This window comes from Myxocyprinus asiaticus, chromosome 3 (genome assembly GCF_019703515.2).
Source record: "Myxocyprinus asiaticus isolate MX2 ecotype Aquarium Trade chromosome 3, UBuf_Myxa_2, whole genome shotgun sequence".
Taxonomy (NCBI): Eukaryota; Metazoa; Chordata; class Actinopteri; order Cypriniformes; family Catostomidae; genus Myxocyprinus; species Myxocyprinus asiaticus.
Window position 1 is genome coordinate 27,340,139 of NC_059346.1, and position 17,348 is coordinate 27,357,486.

The 17,348-nt window shown below is 38.0% G+C and overlaps 1 protein-coding gene across 1 annotated transcript; it reads right to left on the bottom strand.

The window, feature by feature from the left end:
- Positions 1–1,172: 1,172 nt before the first annotated feature.
- On the bottom strand, positions 1,173–17,148 carry LOC127428883 (myosin heavy chain, fast skeletal muscle-like). Its single transcript, XM_051677547.1, has 41 exons — positions 17,054–17,148; positions 16,813–16,844; positions 16,137–16,355; positions 15,903–16,046; positions 15,665–15,821; positions 15,541–15,568; positions 15,328–15,439; positions 15,134–15,226; positions 14,745–14,808; positions 14,558–14,656; positions 14,364–14,467; positions 14,140–14,278; positions 13,871–13,989; positions 10,803–10,952; positions 10,559–10,729; positions 10,164–10,464; positions 10,019–10,083; positions 9,847–9,934; positions 9,651–9,768; positions 9,447–9,570; positions 9,218–9,354; positions 8,456–8,711; positions 8,096–8,338; positions 7,784–7,960; positions 7,559–7,704; positions 7,361–7,451; positions 6,889–7,278; positions 6,687–6,813; positions 6,376–6,494; positions 4,919–5,115; positions 4,645–4,828; positions 4,387–4,552; positions 4,068–4,192; positions 2,908–3,216; positions 2,569–2,772; positions 2,320–2,445; positions 2,055–2,225; positions 1,808–1,912; positions 1,638–1,733; positions 1,422–1,553; positions 1,173–1,257 (listed from the first exon to the last, which is right to left on the bottom strand). The coding sequence occupies exons 3-41, from the start codon at positions 16,341–16,343 to the stop codon at positions 1,237–1,239; spliced, it is 5,805 nt and encodes a 1,934-aa protein (XP_051533507.1). The 5' UTR covers positions 16,344–16,355; positions 16,813–16,844; positions 17,054–17,148; the 3' UTR covers positions 1,173–1,236.
- Between the last annotated feature and the right edge of the window lie 200 nt (positions 17,149–17,348).

A 17,348-nucleotide genomic window follows, 5' to 3' on the forward strand; every position in this document is an offset into this window, starting at 1 on the left:
TCTAAATCCACACTAAATAAATTGCAATACGTGCAAAAATTGGCAGTCAGAATCCTGACTAGGTCCAGGACAAGTGATCACATTACTCCTATCTTGGAATCCTTGTACTGGCTTCCTGTCAATTTTCGTGTTGATTTTAAAATGATTATGCTTACCTACAAGACTTTGCATGGTTTGGCTCCTCAGTATTTGTCTGAGCTCTTAACTCTTTACACCCAAAAATGTGATCTCCGTTCCTCCAAATCTGGTCCCTTAGCTGTCCCTCAGACTCATGCATTATGGGGGACAGGACTTTTCTTATGCTCAAATTGTGGAACTCACTACCAGCTGATATTAGAGAAGCTCTGACTTTGTATATTTAAATCTTGTCTTAAAACATGATTTCAGGACAGCTTTTGCGTGACTATTTTATTTATTTGTATACTGTTTTTATTAACTCTTGATATGCTTGTTTTATATGCTTTTTATTCTTATATTCTTGTTCTTTTCCTATGTAAAGTGCCTTAAGGAGCTACTGCACCTTTAAAGCACTATATAGAAATAAAGTTTATTATTACCTTTTTGTTTTACTCAGCAACTGACAAATAGCAAGTTGCTGTTTGATTTTAAGTTTACAATGTTTAAATGAAGTGTTAATTGGTACTTAATACATTTAAAATGAATTAAAAGATTTATCAAAATATGCAATAATCAGATTAGATATGACCTACATCTGACGTAAAAAATGTAATCTAAAAGATTGTTACTGATTACAGGTTGTGTAATTTGTAACTGGTACCCGATTACATTTCAGAAGTAATCTACCCAGCACTCTCTGTGGAAATATCTTTATTTGCAGTCCTTCACAATCAGCACAGACTTGTACTTAATGAAGACCTTCTTCATCGCTGGCAAACATGGGATGCATTGTGTGGGGCAGGAAACAATACCAAAATCACTATAACCTCTCATATTATGCACTCTCTCTACCGTCTTTGAGTATGACTGGAAATTTGATTCCTTGATCAAGTTGCAACCACTTTTTAAAGTGAAAAATATAAACATGCAATAATAATGTTTAGTGACCTATTGAGATCTTTGTTCATGTCATATAATAGTTCATATTGTGTGTACTAGAAAATACTGCATTAGGTATTCATCTACAAATCAATCAAGAGAAATGGAGGTCCAAATAAGTTGTTAAATAATAGTTTTATTTAGTATTCATTTGACATTTTTAAATACTTTGAAAGGTTTTCACTCAGCTACCTCTTTAACCTGGAAAAATAAGAAATGTTTATTTACAAATATATAATTTAGCACAAGTTTAAAGTTAAATTGAGGGATTAAACTAAAGCTTTAAAGCTGTGGCAAGTATGTTTTAAAATACCTCAGAAAGCAAATCTTAAAGTAAGAATTAGAATTGTTTTCATATAAATTACCTTTCCAGCATCACGGCTCTTGGCTCTGAGTTTGTTGACCTGAGATTCAGCAATGTCAGCGCGCTCCTCAGCCTCCTCCAGCTCATGTTGTGCCTTCCTCAACTTGGACAGGTGAGAATTGGCTTGTTCCTCCTGCAATGTCAAATATATATATATATACACAAGGCACATACTAGCTAAAATGAAGCATTTAAAGTTCTCAAATGAGGTACTCACAGCTTCTTCAGCCTGCCTCTTGTAAGCCTTGACCTTCAGCTGAAGCTTGTCAACCAGATCCTGCAGTCTGTTTATGTTCTTTTTATCCTCCTCAGTCTGCAGGTAATAAAAATACATTAGAATAGAATATGATCAGAGAATTTTTATCTGAAATTATCAATTTTCTTTACCTGGTAGCTGAGTTCTTTCACTCTCCTCTCATATTTGCGAACACCTTTAACAGCATCAGCTCCACGTCTCTGTTCTGCCTCAACATCAGTCTCAAGCTCACGGACCTTAATTATAGATATTATTAAACTCATTTCACTCAAAGAAATTAGGTTTGCACTATCAAACACAAAATAGTCAGTATTATAGTATGACATACACTTCAAAGCACCCAAATCAAGATTATGAACACTGAAAGGCAAAGCTTACCCTGGACTCCAGTTTCTGGAGTTGTTTCTTTCCTCCCTTCATGGCCAGATTCTCAGCCTCATCCAGACGGTGCTGCAGGTCCTTCACTGTGACCTCCAGGTTCTTCTTCATCCTCTCAAGGTGAGCACTTGTGTCCTGCTCCTTTTTGAGCTCTTCTGCCATCATTGCAGCCTTTTGGAATTCACAAATTCCACAAATTTGCATTAGGTCTAAATATTTACATGTGCAGATTCTTGTGAGGCTTCTTGAGTTGTCAATTACTCACATCAGTGATGGCCTTCTTGGCCTTATCCTCTGCGTTCCTTGCTTCCTGTACAGTGTCATCAACTTCACTCTGGATCTGAACAAGGTCAGCTTCAAGCTTCTTCTTGGTGTTCAGAAGACTTGTGTTCTACAAAATGGATAAGAATTTTTTTTTTTTTTTTTTTTTTTTTAAATATATAAACAATGCTCTCAGTGACCTTAACTTCAGTGTACAAAAAAACCCAAACAAAAAACCCCAATATGCTCTCACCTGAGAGTGCAGCAGTCCAACACGCTCACTGGCGTCCACCAGCTCTTGTTCAGCCACTTTGCGGCCTCTCTCTGTCTGCTCCAGAGCAGCTCTCAGCTCCTCAATCTCAGCCTGCATCAGAGTGTTTCTGCGCTCCACCATGGCCACCTGCTCCTTCATGTCTTCCTGTCCTCTCAGGGCATCATCAAGGTGCAGTTGGGCGTCCTGTAAACAACATTTTTATTTTTTTATTTATTTATTTTTTTTTAAAGGGCTCCCTGATTAGTTTTTGCTTTTAAATTTGCTCAACATTCTCATTTACATACTTATACAACTGAAAGCCAGAGAGCAGTCACATACCTTGAGTTGTCCCTGAACATTCCTCAGCTGTTTCTGGGATTCAGCAGCCTGGCGATTAGCATGGCTCAGCTGAATCTCCATCTCATTAAGATCTCCCTCCATCTTCTTCTTGATTCTCAGGGCATCATTTCTGCTTCTGACCTCTGAGTCCAGAGTGCTCTGCATGGACTCAATGACTCTCTGGCTGTTCCTCTTGATCTGCTCCATCTCCTCATCCTTCTCTGCAAGCTTCCTGTCAATCTCACTCTTGACCTGGTTTAGCTCAAGCTGGACACGAAGAATCTTGGACTCCTCATGCTCCAGGGTGCCCTATGAAAGATGATATAAAAAAATATTTAGAAGAAAAACCTATAATTGACACTGTAGTAGGGCTGCACAACATGGAGAAAAAATGTGGTATGTGATATGCAATGCTATAATCCTATAATGACATCATCAAAATGCCCAAGTAAGATTAAGTTCATTGGGGGGAAAAAAAATGACCGTCTATTCCAGAGATCACAAACATAGTTTTCTTTTGTTCCAAATTGCACACCGATTACGTACAACATAAACCGTTTTACCATCATTAGCAAAATATCAACAAATGTTACGATTTTAGTCTCAGCTTTCAATATGTAAATGTTTTCACGAAATTCGAACAATAAATGTTGTTTTGATGCTCTCTAATGCTTTGTGTGACAGATCGCAGTTACTGCTCATTCAAACGGAGCAGGACACAATTCTCTCTCTAATGAAGAAAACATAAATTAACATCAGATGTAATGTTGAAAGATACAACTTACTGAAATGTGTCATCTCTCATGTAATCGCCAAATCTGTTAATGTTGAAATAAAAAGAAAATGAATGGGGAATATCTTGTACTTTGCCATAAGTGCTCGAGCACTGGAGTGCTTATAGGACCGGCATCTACACTGCACGTGCACACACACCAAGTGACAACTGCACACCCAGTCTATTCTCTGTTCTCTACAACGACATTAACGTTATTTTTTTTAAAGTATTAATATCATTCCGTTATCTCAAGCCATGATATGCATATCGTGACGTCAATTGTTTTAAAATATTTTGATAAATGCAATATATTGTGCAGCCCTACACTGCAGTAAAGTGATTTTATTGAGAATAACCGCCAATAATACTGATCTCAAAAATTTACCTCAGCCTCCTCCAGGGCGGTCTGAATCTCAGCCTTCTCTGTTTCCACTGTTTTCTTAGCCTTTTCAAGCTCATGAATGCTCTTACCAGTCTCACCTAACTGCTCTGTCAGATCTGAAATCTCCTCTATAGAAGAAAAAATGCCATCTGTATCATTATGAACATCCAATAAACCATCAATAATGTGTGTTTAATTAATCAATATGTTTAATGGAAAGTTGCTAAATGTTTACTACTAGAATGCCTAAATTAGAATTAGAAAATGCTAATTAGCAATTAAACACACTGAAGTTTTTCTAATTCAACAATTGTTGTTTTACGCTGCAGGTTCTTGTTTTCTCTCTTGAGTGTCTCCAGCTGATCCAGACTCTCCTCATAGGAGTTTTTCATCTTGAACAGCTCAGTGCTGAGTGAGCGAGCCTCTTTCTGGGCACCTTCCAGCTCTGCCTGACCTTCCTCATACTTCTGCTTCCATTCTGCCACGACCTTGGGTAGAGACATTTCAGGGTCAGCTTAAAATATTATTATTTAATTTAGCGTGTGAGAGGAATTGTCACAGAATTAGTCAAATTCTTTACCTTGTCAAAGTTCCTCTGCTTCTTGTCAAGGTTGGCAGCCAAAGCATTGGCTCTCTCCACATCAATCATGAGGTCCTCCACTTCACCCTGGAGTCTCTGTTTGGTCTTCTCCAGAGAAGCACATTTGGAGTTCACTGCCTCAATTTGTTCCTCTGCCTCTTGCAGACGCTGAGCTAGCTTCTTCCTGTTATGCATTTTGTAAACTTCGGTCAGAAAATGCATTCATTTTCACATATAACTAACACGTGTTTATCAGCTCTTTTGATATTCATACTTGGCCTCTTCAAGCTCCTCTGTGCGCTGGATGGCATCAGTTTCATATTTGGTCCTCCACTGAGCAACCTCACTGTTGGCTTTAGACATTCCCCGCTGCAGCTCAGCCTTTGCCTCCTGCTCTTCCTCAAACTGCTCACGGAGCAGGTCACAGTCATGACGGGCTGACTGCACAGCATGGGCCAGAGCGTTCTTGGCCTAGGAGACAAAGTCATGCCATTAGCTGTACTCTACAGTGGCAAATATGTGGTTGCCAGATTCGTTTGACATTTTCCAGCCCAATGATTGCTCAAAACCTGCTCCAATCCATAAAAAGTCACCCAAATAGTGTGTATGAAAATGAAATGCACATTAACCATAATACTACAGCATTGCCTTTACAACCTTGACAACACAATTAAGTGATGCAAAGATAAAGTTTCCAAAAACCTTTCCATTTACCCATTTTTCTTTTATTCACACATATAAACACACACACATGCACAGAAAAGGAACAAATATGCTGCCCTGGGATTTCAAGAAGCCAAATAATGAAAGTATGCCATTGTGCTATGATTGCAGTTATGTGTGTGCCATTCAATAGGCCTATTCTTTTATTAATATGTCATATAAGGGTTATATATAATCTGTCCTACCTTTTCACGCTGTTATGGCTCATTCCAAGAAGACTGTAAATCTTAGTATTAATTTAAGCAAGGTGAATTCGCTAATACAAAGAACAGTCTAAGTTCCTAGACAGCTGTCATCGTGGATGTAACGCAGCTGATTTTCAATCATTCCGTGTTCCTGTGTGCACATCCATAAATCCAGAAAGAGCAGCAAATTCAAAAGTCACTTAAGTCGTGTTACTTTATGATACTACAGTCTATGATCACCATGAGTGCCAACTTCATGAAATATCCTGCAGTGTTCTCAACAGCATTAAACTTCTAGCCAAAAGGCATCAGTGGCCTGGTCATGGGAGAAACTCAAAGGTGCAATTTCTCCAAGAAAAACTCCACAGGTAAGTCCTGGCATTAACCACCACTTGATATCTGGGTAATTTCCCCACTTTCAATCTGTTCTCTTACATTTTTACAGCTTTGTCATTGTTAAGATTGTCTCATTTCTATCACAAAAATTAACGAGCAACACTTGCAGATCGTGCACTTTCAGAACTCGCTGGCGAGTGTGGCAACTCGTAGCTCCTCTGAACAGGATTAAACATTTTCTGTCAATCAGTGTTCTGGCTATTTGACTAAATGATTGTGTGTGGAGATGTTTTCTTTATTTTAGCTGCATGGGCAATGAAAATTCTTAATTTTATAATTTTTTAAAAACCCACCAAAATCATTCCAAAGCAGTCCAAATTTTGACCACCTGCCCAAGCACATTTTCTCCCGCACAAATCTATTGAAAGTAGTGAGCGGGAACCCTCCCAATCTGGCTACAATGGTTACAATGATTATGCTGTATTACCTTAACTTCCTCTTCAATATGTCTCTTAAGCTCCTCTATTTGTTGAGTGAAAGCTTGTTTGCCTCTGGTGAGCTGAGAAACTAGAGCCTCCTTCTCCTCCAGTTGACGGCCAAACTCGCCTGTTGAGATTTAGATTCACTGTGTCAGATCTATATCAGTTAATTTTAAACAGTCTATGGAGGCAAGTTTTTAGTAATCAGTATGTTTATTTCTTCTAATAAGCCTTTGTTAGAGTCAGATCTGTAAATGATTGTAGTACACTTTTCTCAATAATTCTTAAACTTTTCATTTGTTCATAATTGTCATGTTACCATTTTCAGTTTGAAGTCTTGCTCTTTGAGCACTGATGTCATTTATCTGACGAACATTCTCATCATTCTTGGCCTTTATTTCACTAAGTTGGTCCTCAAGTGTGCGGCACATCTTTTCTAGATTGGACTGCAAATACAAAGTCGTTAGATATTTATAAGATTTTTGGAATTTTATATTTGTTTTAGAAATACAGTTCTCAACCTTTGCTTTGGCAACAGCCTCCATGTTGCTGGAGAGATCATCAATCTCCATTTTGTATTCGCTCTTCTCCTTCTCAAGCTTTTGCTTGACACGCTGGAGGTTGTCGATTTGCTCTCCCAGCTCAGCCACACTGTCGGCCTGCTTCTTGCGGAGGGCAGCAGCAGTGGCTTCATGCTGGAGGGTGGCCTCTTCAAGATCTCGGCGCAGCTTCTGGAATTCAGCCTCACGCTTCTTATTCATCTCAATCTGAGCAGCAGTTGCTCCTCCAGCCTCCTCAAGCCTCTCACTGATCTCCTCAAGTTCCCTGGAGAGATCAGCTCTCTGCTTCTCCACCTTTGCACGAGCAGCACGTTCAGCCTCGATCTCTTCCTCCAGTTCCTCAATACGAGCCTACAGGGGCAAGTTATTAATCAATTTCTGATCTTGATTTTTAAATAAAATTTACAATGTAAAATAAGAGTCCAAAAAATACCTGAAGCTCCTTGATCTTCTTCTGGAGTTGAGCTCCAAGAGATTGTTCATCCTCAATCTTGCTGAGAAGCTGGCTTGTTTCAAAGTCTTTCCTGTATGATTTCAACAATAATTGTTCATAAAACAATAACATGCATAAAAAATAACATGCATAACACAAACATAACAATATAAGTTATAATGATTTGTTTTTAATTACTTCTTCAGTTTTTCCTCAGATTGCTGCTTGTCATTCTCCAGGTCCATAATGGACTCCTGGGCCAGTTTGAGGTCTCCTTCGAGCTTTCTCTTGGCTCTCTCAAGGTCCATGCGGAGCTTCTTCTCTTGTTCAAGGGAACCCTCAAGCTATGGGAAAACAATATATAAATGTTTAAAGCTAAATTCTGAATTTCATCTACAAGGACATGTTGAAATGGTAACTCACATCATCAACTTGTTGCTCAAGCTTTGTCTTGGCTTTGGTCAGGGTGTTGACTTTGTCCTCCTCTGCCTGGAGATCATCCAGAGTCTGCTGATGTGCCTCTTGGAGGGCTTTCTTCTCCTTTGTAAGCTTGGCAATGCTCTCATCCTGTGCTGCCATTTCCTCAGTCAGGTTCTTGACCTGTGCAATGTTGGATACTAAATTAATTCCTTTTGTCCTAATAATAATAATAATAATTATTATTATTAATTAACAAAAATATAAGTGCATAAAATAACTTTTTTAATTAAGTATTAAATCAACTCTGTCACAAACCTTATTTTCAGTGGCATGTTTCTCCTTTTCCACTTTAGCTAAGGTGAGCTCCAGGTCATCAATATCTTTCTTCAGCTCAGAGCACTCATCCTCCAGTTTCCTCTTCTTGGCTGTGAGTTCAGCATTGATTTCTTCCTCATCCTCCAGTCTCTCAGTTGTCTCTTTGAGTTTAGCTTCAAGCTGGATTTTGCTCTTGATCAGACCCTCACACCTCTCCTCAGCATCTGAGAGATTCTCAGCTTCCTGACAGGAACAATATATATATATATATATATATATATATATAATATATATTTTACGTACTATTGTACTAAAATATCTATCAAAATTTAAAGTTTCAGTGAGTTAAAGCATACTCACAGAGGCTACTTGAAGCTGCAGATCATTCTTCTCTTGCAACAGTGCTACCATCTTCTCCTCAAGCTCTTTCTTTTTGGCTTCAGCCTTGGCAAGATCTTCTTTGCATTTTGCATAGTCCTCTTTCATGTTTGACAGCTCCTTCTCAGTCTCAGCACTCTTCAGCAGAGGCTTAATCTTGTAGTAAACCTTCATCCATGGCCAGTGTTTGACGTTCATGAATGAGCGGATGTTGTATTGAATGGTGTAAATGGACTCCCTGTAAATAATTGGTCATTAAATGTAATGAATATCAAATATGTTTTACACTGCTTTCTGGAATACTCGATTCTGATTGGTCAATGGTGCCATCTAGTGGTCTGATATTTCACAATATCAACCGCTCAGCTGGGGATTAAGTTATCAGACCAGTCATCCAGGTATTGCCAGTCATCTTTGCTACTTCTTGTATCACAAGTAAGCTAATAAAATAATTTAAACTTAAATCAACTTTTCAAAGTCTGCTTTTATTTATTTATTTGGCAAGTCTTTTTGTACATAGTGGGTGAAATTGAGCTATTTCTAGAGACTCTGCAACTTTTTTTTTTCTTACTTTAAAAGATTTTCAACGCAAATTAATATTTCATACCCATTTATTTATTTACTTGGTAGGTAGCTGTGTAATAAGTGGGATAATGAACACTTTGCATCAAGGTCCTGATCACCCTGTCTGTTTATTTTGTGATAACGACTGGCTGACTGTACGTTATACCTTACATAACTCACCTCCTCTCCATCATCTTCACAAACTCCCTTCTCATCAGGTAACCACGGCAGAGAGCCTGAGTCATTGTGACCAGAGCAGCCAGTTTCTCATCACGCATCTCCTCAAGAGTACCCAGAAGACCAGCTTTGAAGAACACCTGAATATGTGTATAATAAAGACGTTTGATTCCAGTGTTATGCCTTATGATTTTGAGTATGGAGTCTTTGAAATGTAATGCAGAATATGAACCTTTGTGTGCCCAAATCTATACTGGTCATGATCAACATCGATGGATCCCAGGAGTTTCTCAGAGGCCTTTTTGTTGTCCATAAACTGTCCCTCAGGAATAACACTGGCATTCAGCACCTTGTATCTAGGGAAGATTTATCAAAATGCTTCATATCTTTATATTAAGATAAGCCTTAGTGGAAATTATATTTTAGTCATAATTACCTCTGTTTAAAGTCACCATAAAGGATTCTGCTGGGGAAGCCCTTTCTGCAAATTCTGATACCCTCCAGTACACCGTTACACCTCAGCTGGTGGATAACCAGGAAGTTCTCCATGAGACCTATAAAACAGTTTATATGAAGAGCTTTGTATATAAACAATTCAAATGAAAACATCTTAAAGTCCTTCATTACTTTACCTGGAGTCTTGGACTCATTGGGGATTAGACAACGCACAAAGTGAGGATGAGTGCTCCTCAAGTTTGTCATAAGTTTGCCCAAGTTCTCCTATAGAGAATAAAAAATGGTTCTCACTTCTTTCAAATACAGCAATGATGTTGTTATATCAGCTTCAACATCCTCTGTACATACCCTGAACTGAGAGGACACAGTCTGCATGGAGCCACCCTTCTTCTTGCCTCCCTTCTTGCCAGTTTCTTTTCAAACATTGAAATGATTAGCTCAAATTAGCTAATTCAATCATTCTCTATTTAAAATATTTTTTATTTATAATTACCCTCAACAACAGGTGGGTAGAGAGTAGCCAGAAGTTTGACAGAAGACTTCTGGTACAGCTGCACAACAGACTCATTCAGTGGATCCTTGTTCTTGTCCAACCAGCCAACAATGTTGTAATCCACAGTTCCAGCGTAGTGAACCAGAGAGAAGTGGGCCTCAGCCTTGCCTTTGGCAGGCTTTGGTTTCTGGAAGGCTTGGTTTTTGCCAAGGTGCTGATCATATAGTTTGTTCTTAAAGGAAATGTCTGTAGCCTTGGGGAACATGCACTCCTCTTCAAGGATGGAGAAGATACCCATGGGCTGTTAGTAAATGAATGAGGAGTATTACAAAAAAATCACAGATTTTGTGAATGGAAAATGGTGGAAATTAAGAAGTTTATAAACTAGTAAAAACCTTCTCAATGAGCTCAATGCAAGCAGCCAAGTCCATGCCGAAGTCAATAAACTCCCAAACGATGCCCTCCTTCTTGTACTCCTCTTGTTCCAGCACAAACATGTGGTGGTTGAAGAACTGTTGCAGTTTCTCATTGGTAAAGTTGATGCACAGTTGCTCCATGCTGTTGAACTGGAGAGAGAAAATTTTACTGAACACTGAACTTAAGTCAACTTGCTTTCAAATTAGATAAAATAATTCTTACATCGAAGATCTCAAAGCCAGCAATATCCAGCACACCAATGAAGAACTGTCTGGCCTGCTTTGTGTCCAACATCTGGTTGATACGAATGACCATCCACAAGAACATCCTCTCATAGATAGATTTGGCCAAAGCGCTCACAGAGTTGTACACCTGTGGATAGAATACATTGTAATTTTTATTCTAACGTCCTTCTGCTTTCAGATTCACTCCTAATTCTTAGGACTAACACATCTGCAGGGTTAGGAGGGTTACTTTTTACATATAATCTGTTACAAATACTGATCAGGTGAGTCCACTATCTGTTACAGAAAATAGTTTATTTTCTCATCAAGCAAAAACAGTTAGAACAGATGCACTGAATTTTGTCTTGGTTAATATAAAAAAATCTGACAGGATATACCTCAGATTCAAAAACACTACAAAGTTGAATTCTGCCATGTACTGCAGATAGCATGTATACTAATGGGCAGTGACCATTCATTAACTTCCGACTGCAATAGGTAGATCACATGCTATCTTAATGATCATCATCATCATCATCATTATTAATGTCTCCAGTGCCTATCATCTTGTTTTAAAGAATAGATCAAAATAGATTGAAACATTTTTACTGTGTCTTGATTTACTTATTCCAACTTTCTATGAGTTTTAAAATGTTACATTTGCCAGTATTTCTCCCTCACCCATACTTTTGAGCTGTTCTTAACAATACATTTGTAATATGTATCAAAATCAGATAAATTAAATCCATTGAAATTTATCCCTAAGAACTTAATATTTTCAATTCATTTGGTATTCATGTGTACAATCTGGATTTTTTTTTAACAAAGAAAAAAAGAAATGCTGTCCCAATTACTGTTGTCATTACAACATGAAAGCATTTCAGAGAACAGTTTTAGAGTTTCAACTGAAGTTAAGATGGAAATGAGAATTCACACTAAAATTTCGACAGTAGGCGTCCCGTGTACCAGAATACTGGCTGTTCACCAGAGGGAGTGGTAGTTTCTCCGCTTCTATTCCTGCTCTTGCATAAACAATTGACAGATGGTCGGATGGCGAAATTAGGGAACACTTATGATTAATTTTAGCTATCACTGCTAATGTGATTTTTGTGTGGGTCTTACCTTTAAATGCTTCTTTAAATTATATGTTGGGTCCTTGTAAAATCACTGCATCTTCACAGCAGGAAGGTAAATTGCACTGAACTGTAATGTTGTTTTCCTTTTATCCATTGAAGAGGCAAGAATATCAGAATTTTGACAAAAAGTATAATAGTTCTCCAGTGACCATTGCAATAAAACAGCACTTCTTGTATCCATGGATGAATTGTGTGTTCAAATAAACAGGACAAATCAAAACCCATGTGTAGTGACATGGGCATGGCATTTGAATTGAGGCAACTTTCCTCTTGACAAGCTTAAAGGCATAAAAACAAACTTGAACCTCCGACAAATAGGTTTGTTTTCTGTTGAAATGACGGAGAAGAGAACTAGCTTTTGTGCAACAGTTAACAAGAAGAGGTTTCTGCAGCTTAATGCTGAGTCATTTTAGATAGAAAGCCTGAAAGACACATCACACTGATGCCAAACCTGTTTGTATCAGAAATAGGAAGTGGCAACTGATGCCAATTATCTCCTTATTAACATTACTTTCCAGCAAGGCACTCTGATCAATCAGTCATAATTTCCCACATGGGATTAAAGTCGGCATGAAATGGAAGTTGCGACTGATTTCCGTATTGTGACGTATTTCCAAGTGAAACAGCTTATCGACCAAGAAAAAAATATAGGGCAGGGATTTGAGTTTATCCATTGGGTGTTGATTGGATTGTGAGTATATGGCCATTGCATAGCAGAACGGAGGCAGATCTGAATGCAAGTTTGCAGCGGGGACACACACCCCTACCACCGTGCTGCTCGAGTCACAGCTAGTTATCAGTGAAATTGAGCAGCGATCTCAACACATTTATGATCAAACTGACAACATAAACACACGAGTACATCGTGGCCTTTGCTTATGAAGAGGCTGAGTGAGTAACAGATAACCATATTTTAACGTTTGGAATCACAATACACTAAATATAAGGGGGAAAAAACACTTACTCGTGCTGTGCATCCCCATATAACTGCATTCAAAAATATAAATAAGCTCCAGAGTCATCCAAAGCATTGTATTCATTAGTGATCACCTCAGCAATTCAGGCGTGAAATGTCTCGAACACAACCGCGAATTTGCTGTTATTTCTTCTCATTCGAAATGTAAATTCAAGCCAGCTGACCCGTAACCAAGGAATTTTGGGTTAAGGAATGATAGTTTTGAAGGAAAACAGACAAAAATACACCTTGCCATCTTCACCAACATGCGATTTATGCTTCGTTCAACTCTACGCAAGGCTGTGGCATGTATAAGAAAGGGGCACGGTTTAAGCAGACTAAGTAATTGGAGAAGTCCTGCGTATGCCACCAGAGAGAAGTCTGTTGTTTCACCGGAATATCAAGTTTTGACCAAACGAGGTCAAAAAAATAAATAAAACATATGAATGGATGGATCGTTCACAATAAGATCAATAACATGCATTTTGAAAATAGATAGGGTGAATTTTCATTTCATGCTGACTTTAATGGTTTGACCATGTTTGCCTCGAGAGTGCAGTGTTGATGTGAAACAGGTGTTATTTACACATGCGACAGTAAGTGGCGCCAGATTCACGTGAGACACGAGAGAGAACCAGAAGAGATCTCCAGCGCACATCTGATCATATCTGTACCACTATAAAGCAAGCAGCGGTCTTTATCATTTTATGTCAGGAGAATCTTTTGTGTATTTTTTTATATACTGAAAACTGTAATCCTGCTAGTAATCCCAATTTTTACCAAATGTAACTGTAATCTGAATACGTTGAGTTTTTATGTGACTGTATATCTGAATACGTTGAGTTTTTATGTGACTGTATAACGGATTACAATTAAAAAAATTTTGTATCATGATTACGTAACGCCGTTACAAGTATTCTGTTACTCCCCAAGCCTGCACATACATAGCAGGACATACTGTATGTTACTACATACCTGTGGCACAGTTTGACCTTTGGTCACAAACTCATTTCCAACCTTCACTCTGGGGTAACACAAAGCCTTCAGCATATCAGCAGAGTTCAAGCCCAGAAGGTAGGCTACTTTGTCAGCCTCTGCAATTTTTTAGTTCAAAATTTAAAAAATCATCCCATATCTTTCACTGAAAACTATAGGAAAAATTATTTATTTTAAGCAAATAGAAAGGGATCTCTCAATCTAAGCATTTTTAAATGAGATTACACATGAAAACTATTTAATCTCACCCTCTGTGCCATCAGGCTCAGCCTGCTCCTCACGCTGCTTCTGCTTGAACTTCATGTTACCATGATGCAGCACAGCTCCAGTGAACTTGTAGATGCCATTCTTCTCCTCAGCACTGAAGCCCAGAATGTCAATAGCAGTCTGGATATTACACACAAAGAAAAAAAGGACTAAGATCTGCCATATTTACATGGAATAAATCATTTATCAAATAACAATAACTCACATCAGTTGCAACCAACTCCTCTTTATCATCAATGCTTGCCACTGTGATCTGACCCATACTGCACATGGGGAAGTCATAAGGGTTGGTGGTTATGAGCGTCATTTCTGTAAAATACACAGAGCATTTTTGACAGAATATTTTACAATACTATTTTGAATTTAAAAAAGAGCTTTGATTGAAATGTGTCCACCTACCAATCAGTTCTGGCTTATGGTTGGTCATCATCTGGTAGAAAATGTGGTAGCCTCTCTCATCTGGAAGCTGGAATGTCACCCTAGACTTCTCCAGCAGATCTGTAGAGAAAATAATGAAGTTATGATCTGAAGATTGATAGACAAAGAAAAATATACAGATTGATCAATTAAAAGCTTGTCCACCTACATGTCTCAATATCAGCACTAGCCAGTTTTCCAGTTGTGCCAAAGTGAATTCTGATGAATTTACCCTGTTTACAACAAAATAACATTATTGCTACTGTGCGATAGAAAAAAGTTAAGCATTACTGCATTCAAAAATATAAATAAGCTCCAGAGGCATCCAAAGCATTGTATTCATTAGTGATCACCTCAGCAATTCAGGCGTAAAATGTCTCGAACACAACCACCGGAAGATCAAGTTATGAAATTTTGATTAATGATTACGAGGTCAAAAAAATAAATAAAACATATGCATGGATGAATCGTTCACAATAAGATCAATAACATGCATTTAGAAAATACATAGACATAGCATAACAAATGCTCCCTATAAATAAAAACTGGTAAACTTACAAAACGAGATGAGTTGTCATTTCTCACAGTCTTGGCATTACCATAAGCCTCAAGCAGAGGGTTGGCAGCAATGATCTGGTCTTCAAGAGATCCCTGTAGTGTAAGGGGTTAAATTTTAAATGTCTCTTGTAAAGATAATTTGCAAAAACTTTTTAAACACTGATATAAATATATTTGTATATCTCATTTCAAACCTGCATTTTTCCAGGAGCTTGATCTTTCTTCTTGTCACCCACCACTGCAACTGTGGCAAAGTACTGGATGACACGTTTGGTGTTCACAGTCTTTCCAGCACCAGATTCTCCACTGGTTTATGAGAGATGATAAGACAGAAGATGATCAGACGTGCAATTTCCATGAGGATAAAATAAAACCATTCTCAACATCTCTATACAGTAGATACATACGTAATCAGGACAGACTGGTTCTCTCTGTCTGTAAATTGAAAGGTAATAATTTTTAATAGTTGTTTTATAAAAACTAAAATCTAGAATTCCACAAATCAAAATTATTTAAAAATTAAGATCTTACCAGTAAGCATGAACTGATAGGCATTGTCAGAGACAGAGAAGATGTGGGGTGGGGCCTCCATACGTTTTTTGCCTCTGTAAGCAGACACCACTTCTGCATCATACACTGGGAGCCACTTGTAGGGGTTCACAGTAGCACAGAACAGTCCAGAGTAGGTCTGAAACGAGCAGATAAGTTGTCCGATTAAAGCATAATAGTCAAAATGAACATTAATGCTGTATGTAGCTTCTTAACTCACATAGATCATCCATGCTGCATAACGCTCTTTGAGGTTATACAACACAGAGGGTTCATTGAGATGGGTCATCATGGCCATGTCCTCAATCTTGTCAAACTTGGGAGGATTCATCGGGTGGACATCATCCTCCTTAGCAACTCTCTCCTATAATGGTCATTTATTAGATTTACCAGAGAAAATTTGCAATGATTAATGTATTGAGCATCTAGTTTACATGGAATAAGGAAAATTCACCTCCTTGGTGTCAAGCACAATAACGGTGACTTTGCCACCATCTCTGCTCTTGATTGTTCCTTTGACATACAACTCTTTGGGATCAACCACATAGCAGGCAGTCTTGGCATCAAAGGGCTTGCTCTGAGCCTCAATTCTCTCCTTCTCAGGCTTACGTAGATATACGGCAGCCTTGCCATAAATGGCCATCTCTGCATCTGTACTCATGGTTGCGGCTTACTGGAAATCATGAAGGGAAATTGTATTGTATTGAAATAATAACCTAATGGTTCAAGCACAACATTAACAAAGTGATTTGCAATGTAGTACCTACATTTTAATTTCAGCTCAAAATCTGCTTCAACTATGTCAAATAACAACAATACATAATGCTAAAATAACAATAACAAAAATTCAATTTTGTTTCAAAACAAGTCTGATTAACTCTGATATCAAGATTTTCCATCTCTGTCCTGTATCTAATGCCCCCACAACAGTATGAAATTATCTACCCAGCACAAATTATATTTTCCTCTGTGTGACAAAATGTCCTGAGCAAACAACACAAAATCTTAACCAAGGTATCAAAAACAAACTCTGGCTTGACATAGAATAAGCTACATAAAAATAATTGCAGGAGTCAATACACCAACTAATTCAACACACTGATTACATTAATGTAGGGTCATTCGCCTACCTTCCCTCTTTTTTGAGACCAGATGAAATGTCCTGCAAAATAAGTCAGTTACAGTTAAACATCCATGATTACACAAATGATGATTTTATTAAACAGAGCATTTTTTTATTGATACTGCTTCATTACAAACTAAACAGGATCCTAGATGTATTATCAGTTTATCCTGTTTTGCTTCCCCTGCAGGTTTGAAGTGGTTAACATAAATCTAAGTGTATGCCAACATCCATGCAAATGAACTTACCACCAGCTGGAGCTCCTCCAGTCTTCTATTCGGCTGATCATGTCCTCCTCCACTCTTATATTAAGATTAACTTGCACACTAAGCAGATACTAAATATGGAGAGCCATTAGAGTTTAAATTACTGTATATAGAAGCTGTCCATTCACAGAATGTCCATCCCAAGAATGGATGTAACAGCCATATTAGAAACCTGTTCCAGAAAAAGAAATAAAGCAGTTGTTTTAAATAGAGATATCAGGTAGAATCCTAATCAGTGGATCGTTTCTATTTATATTGTTCTTATAACTTATCTTGA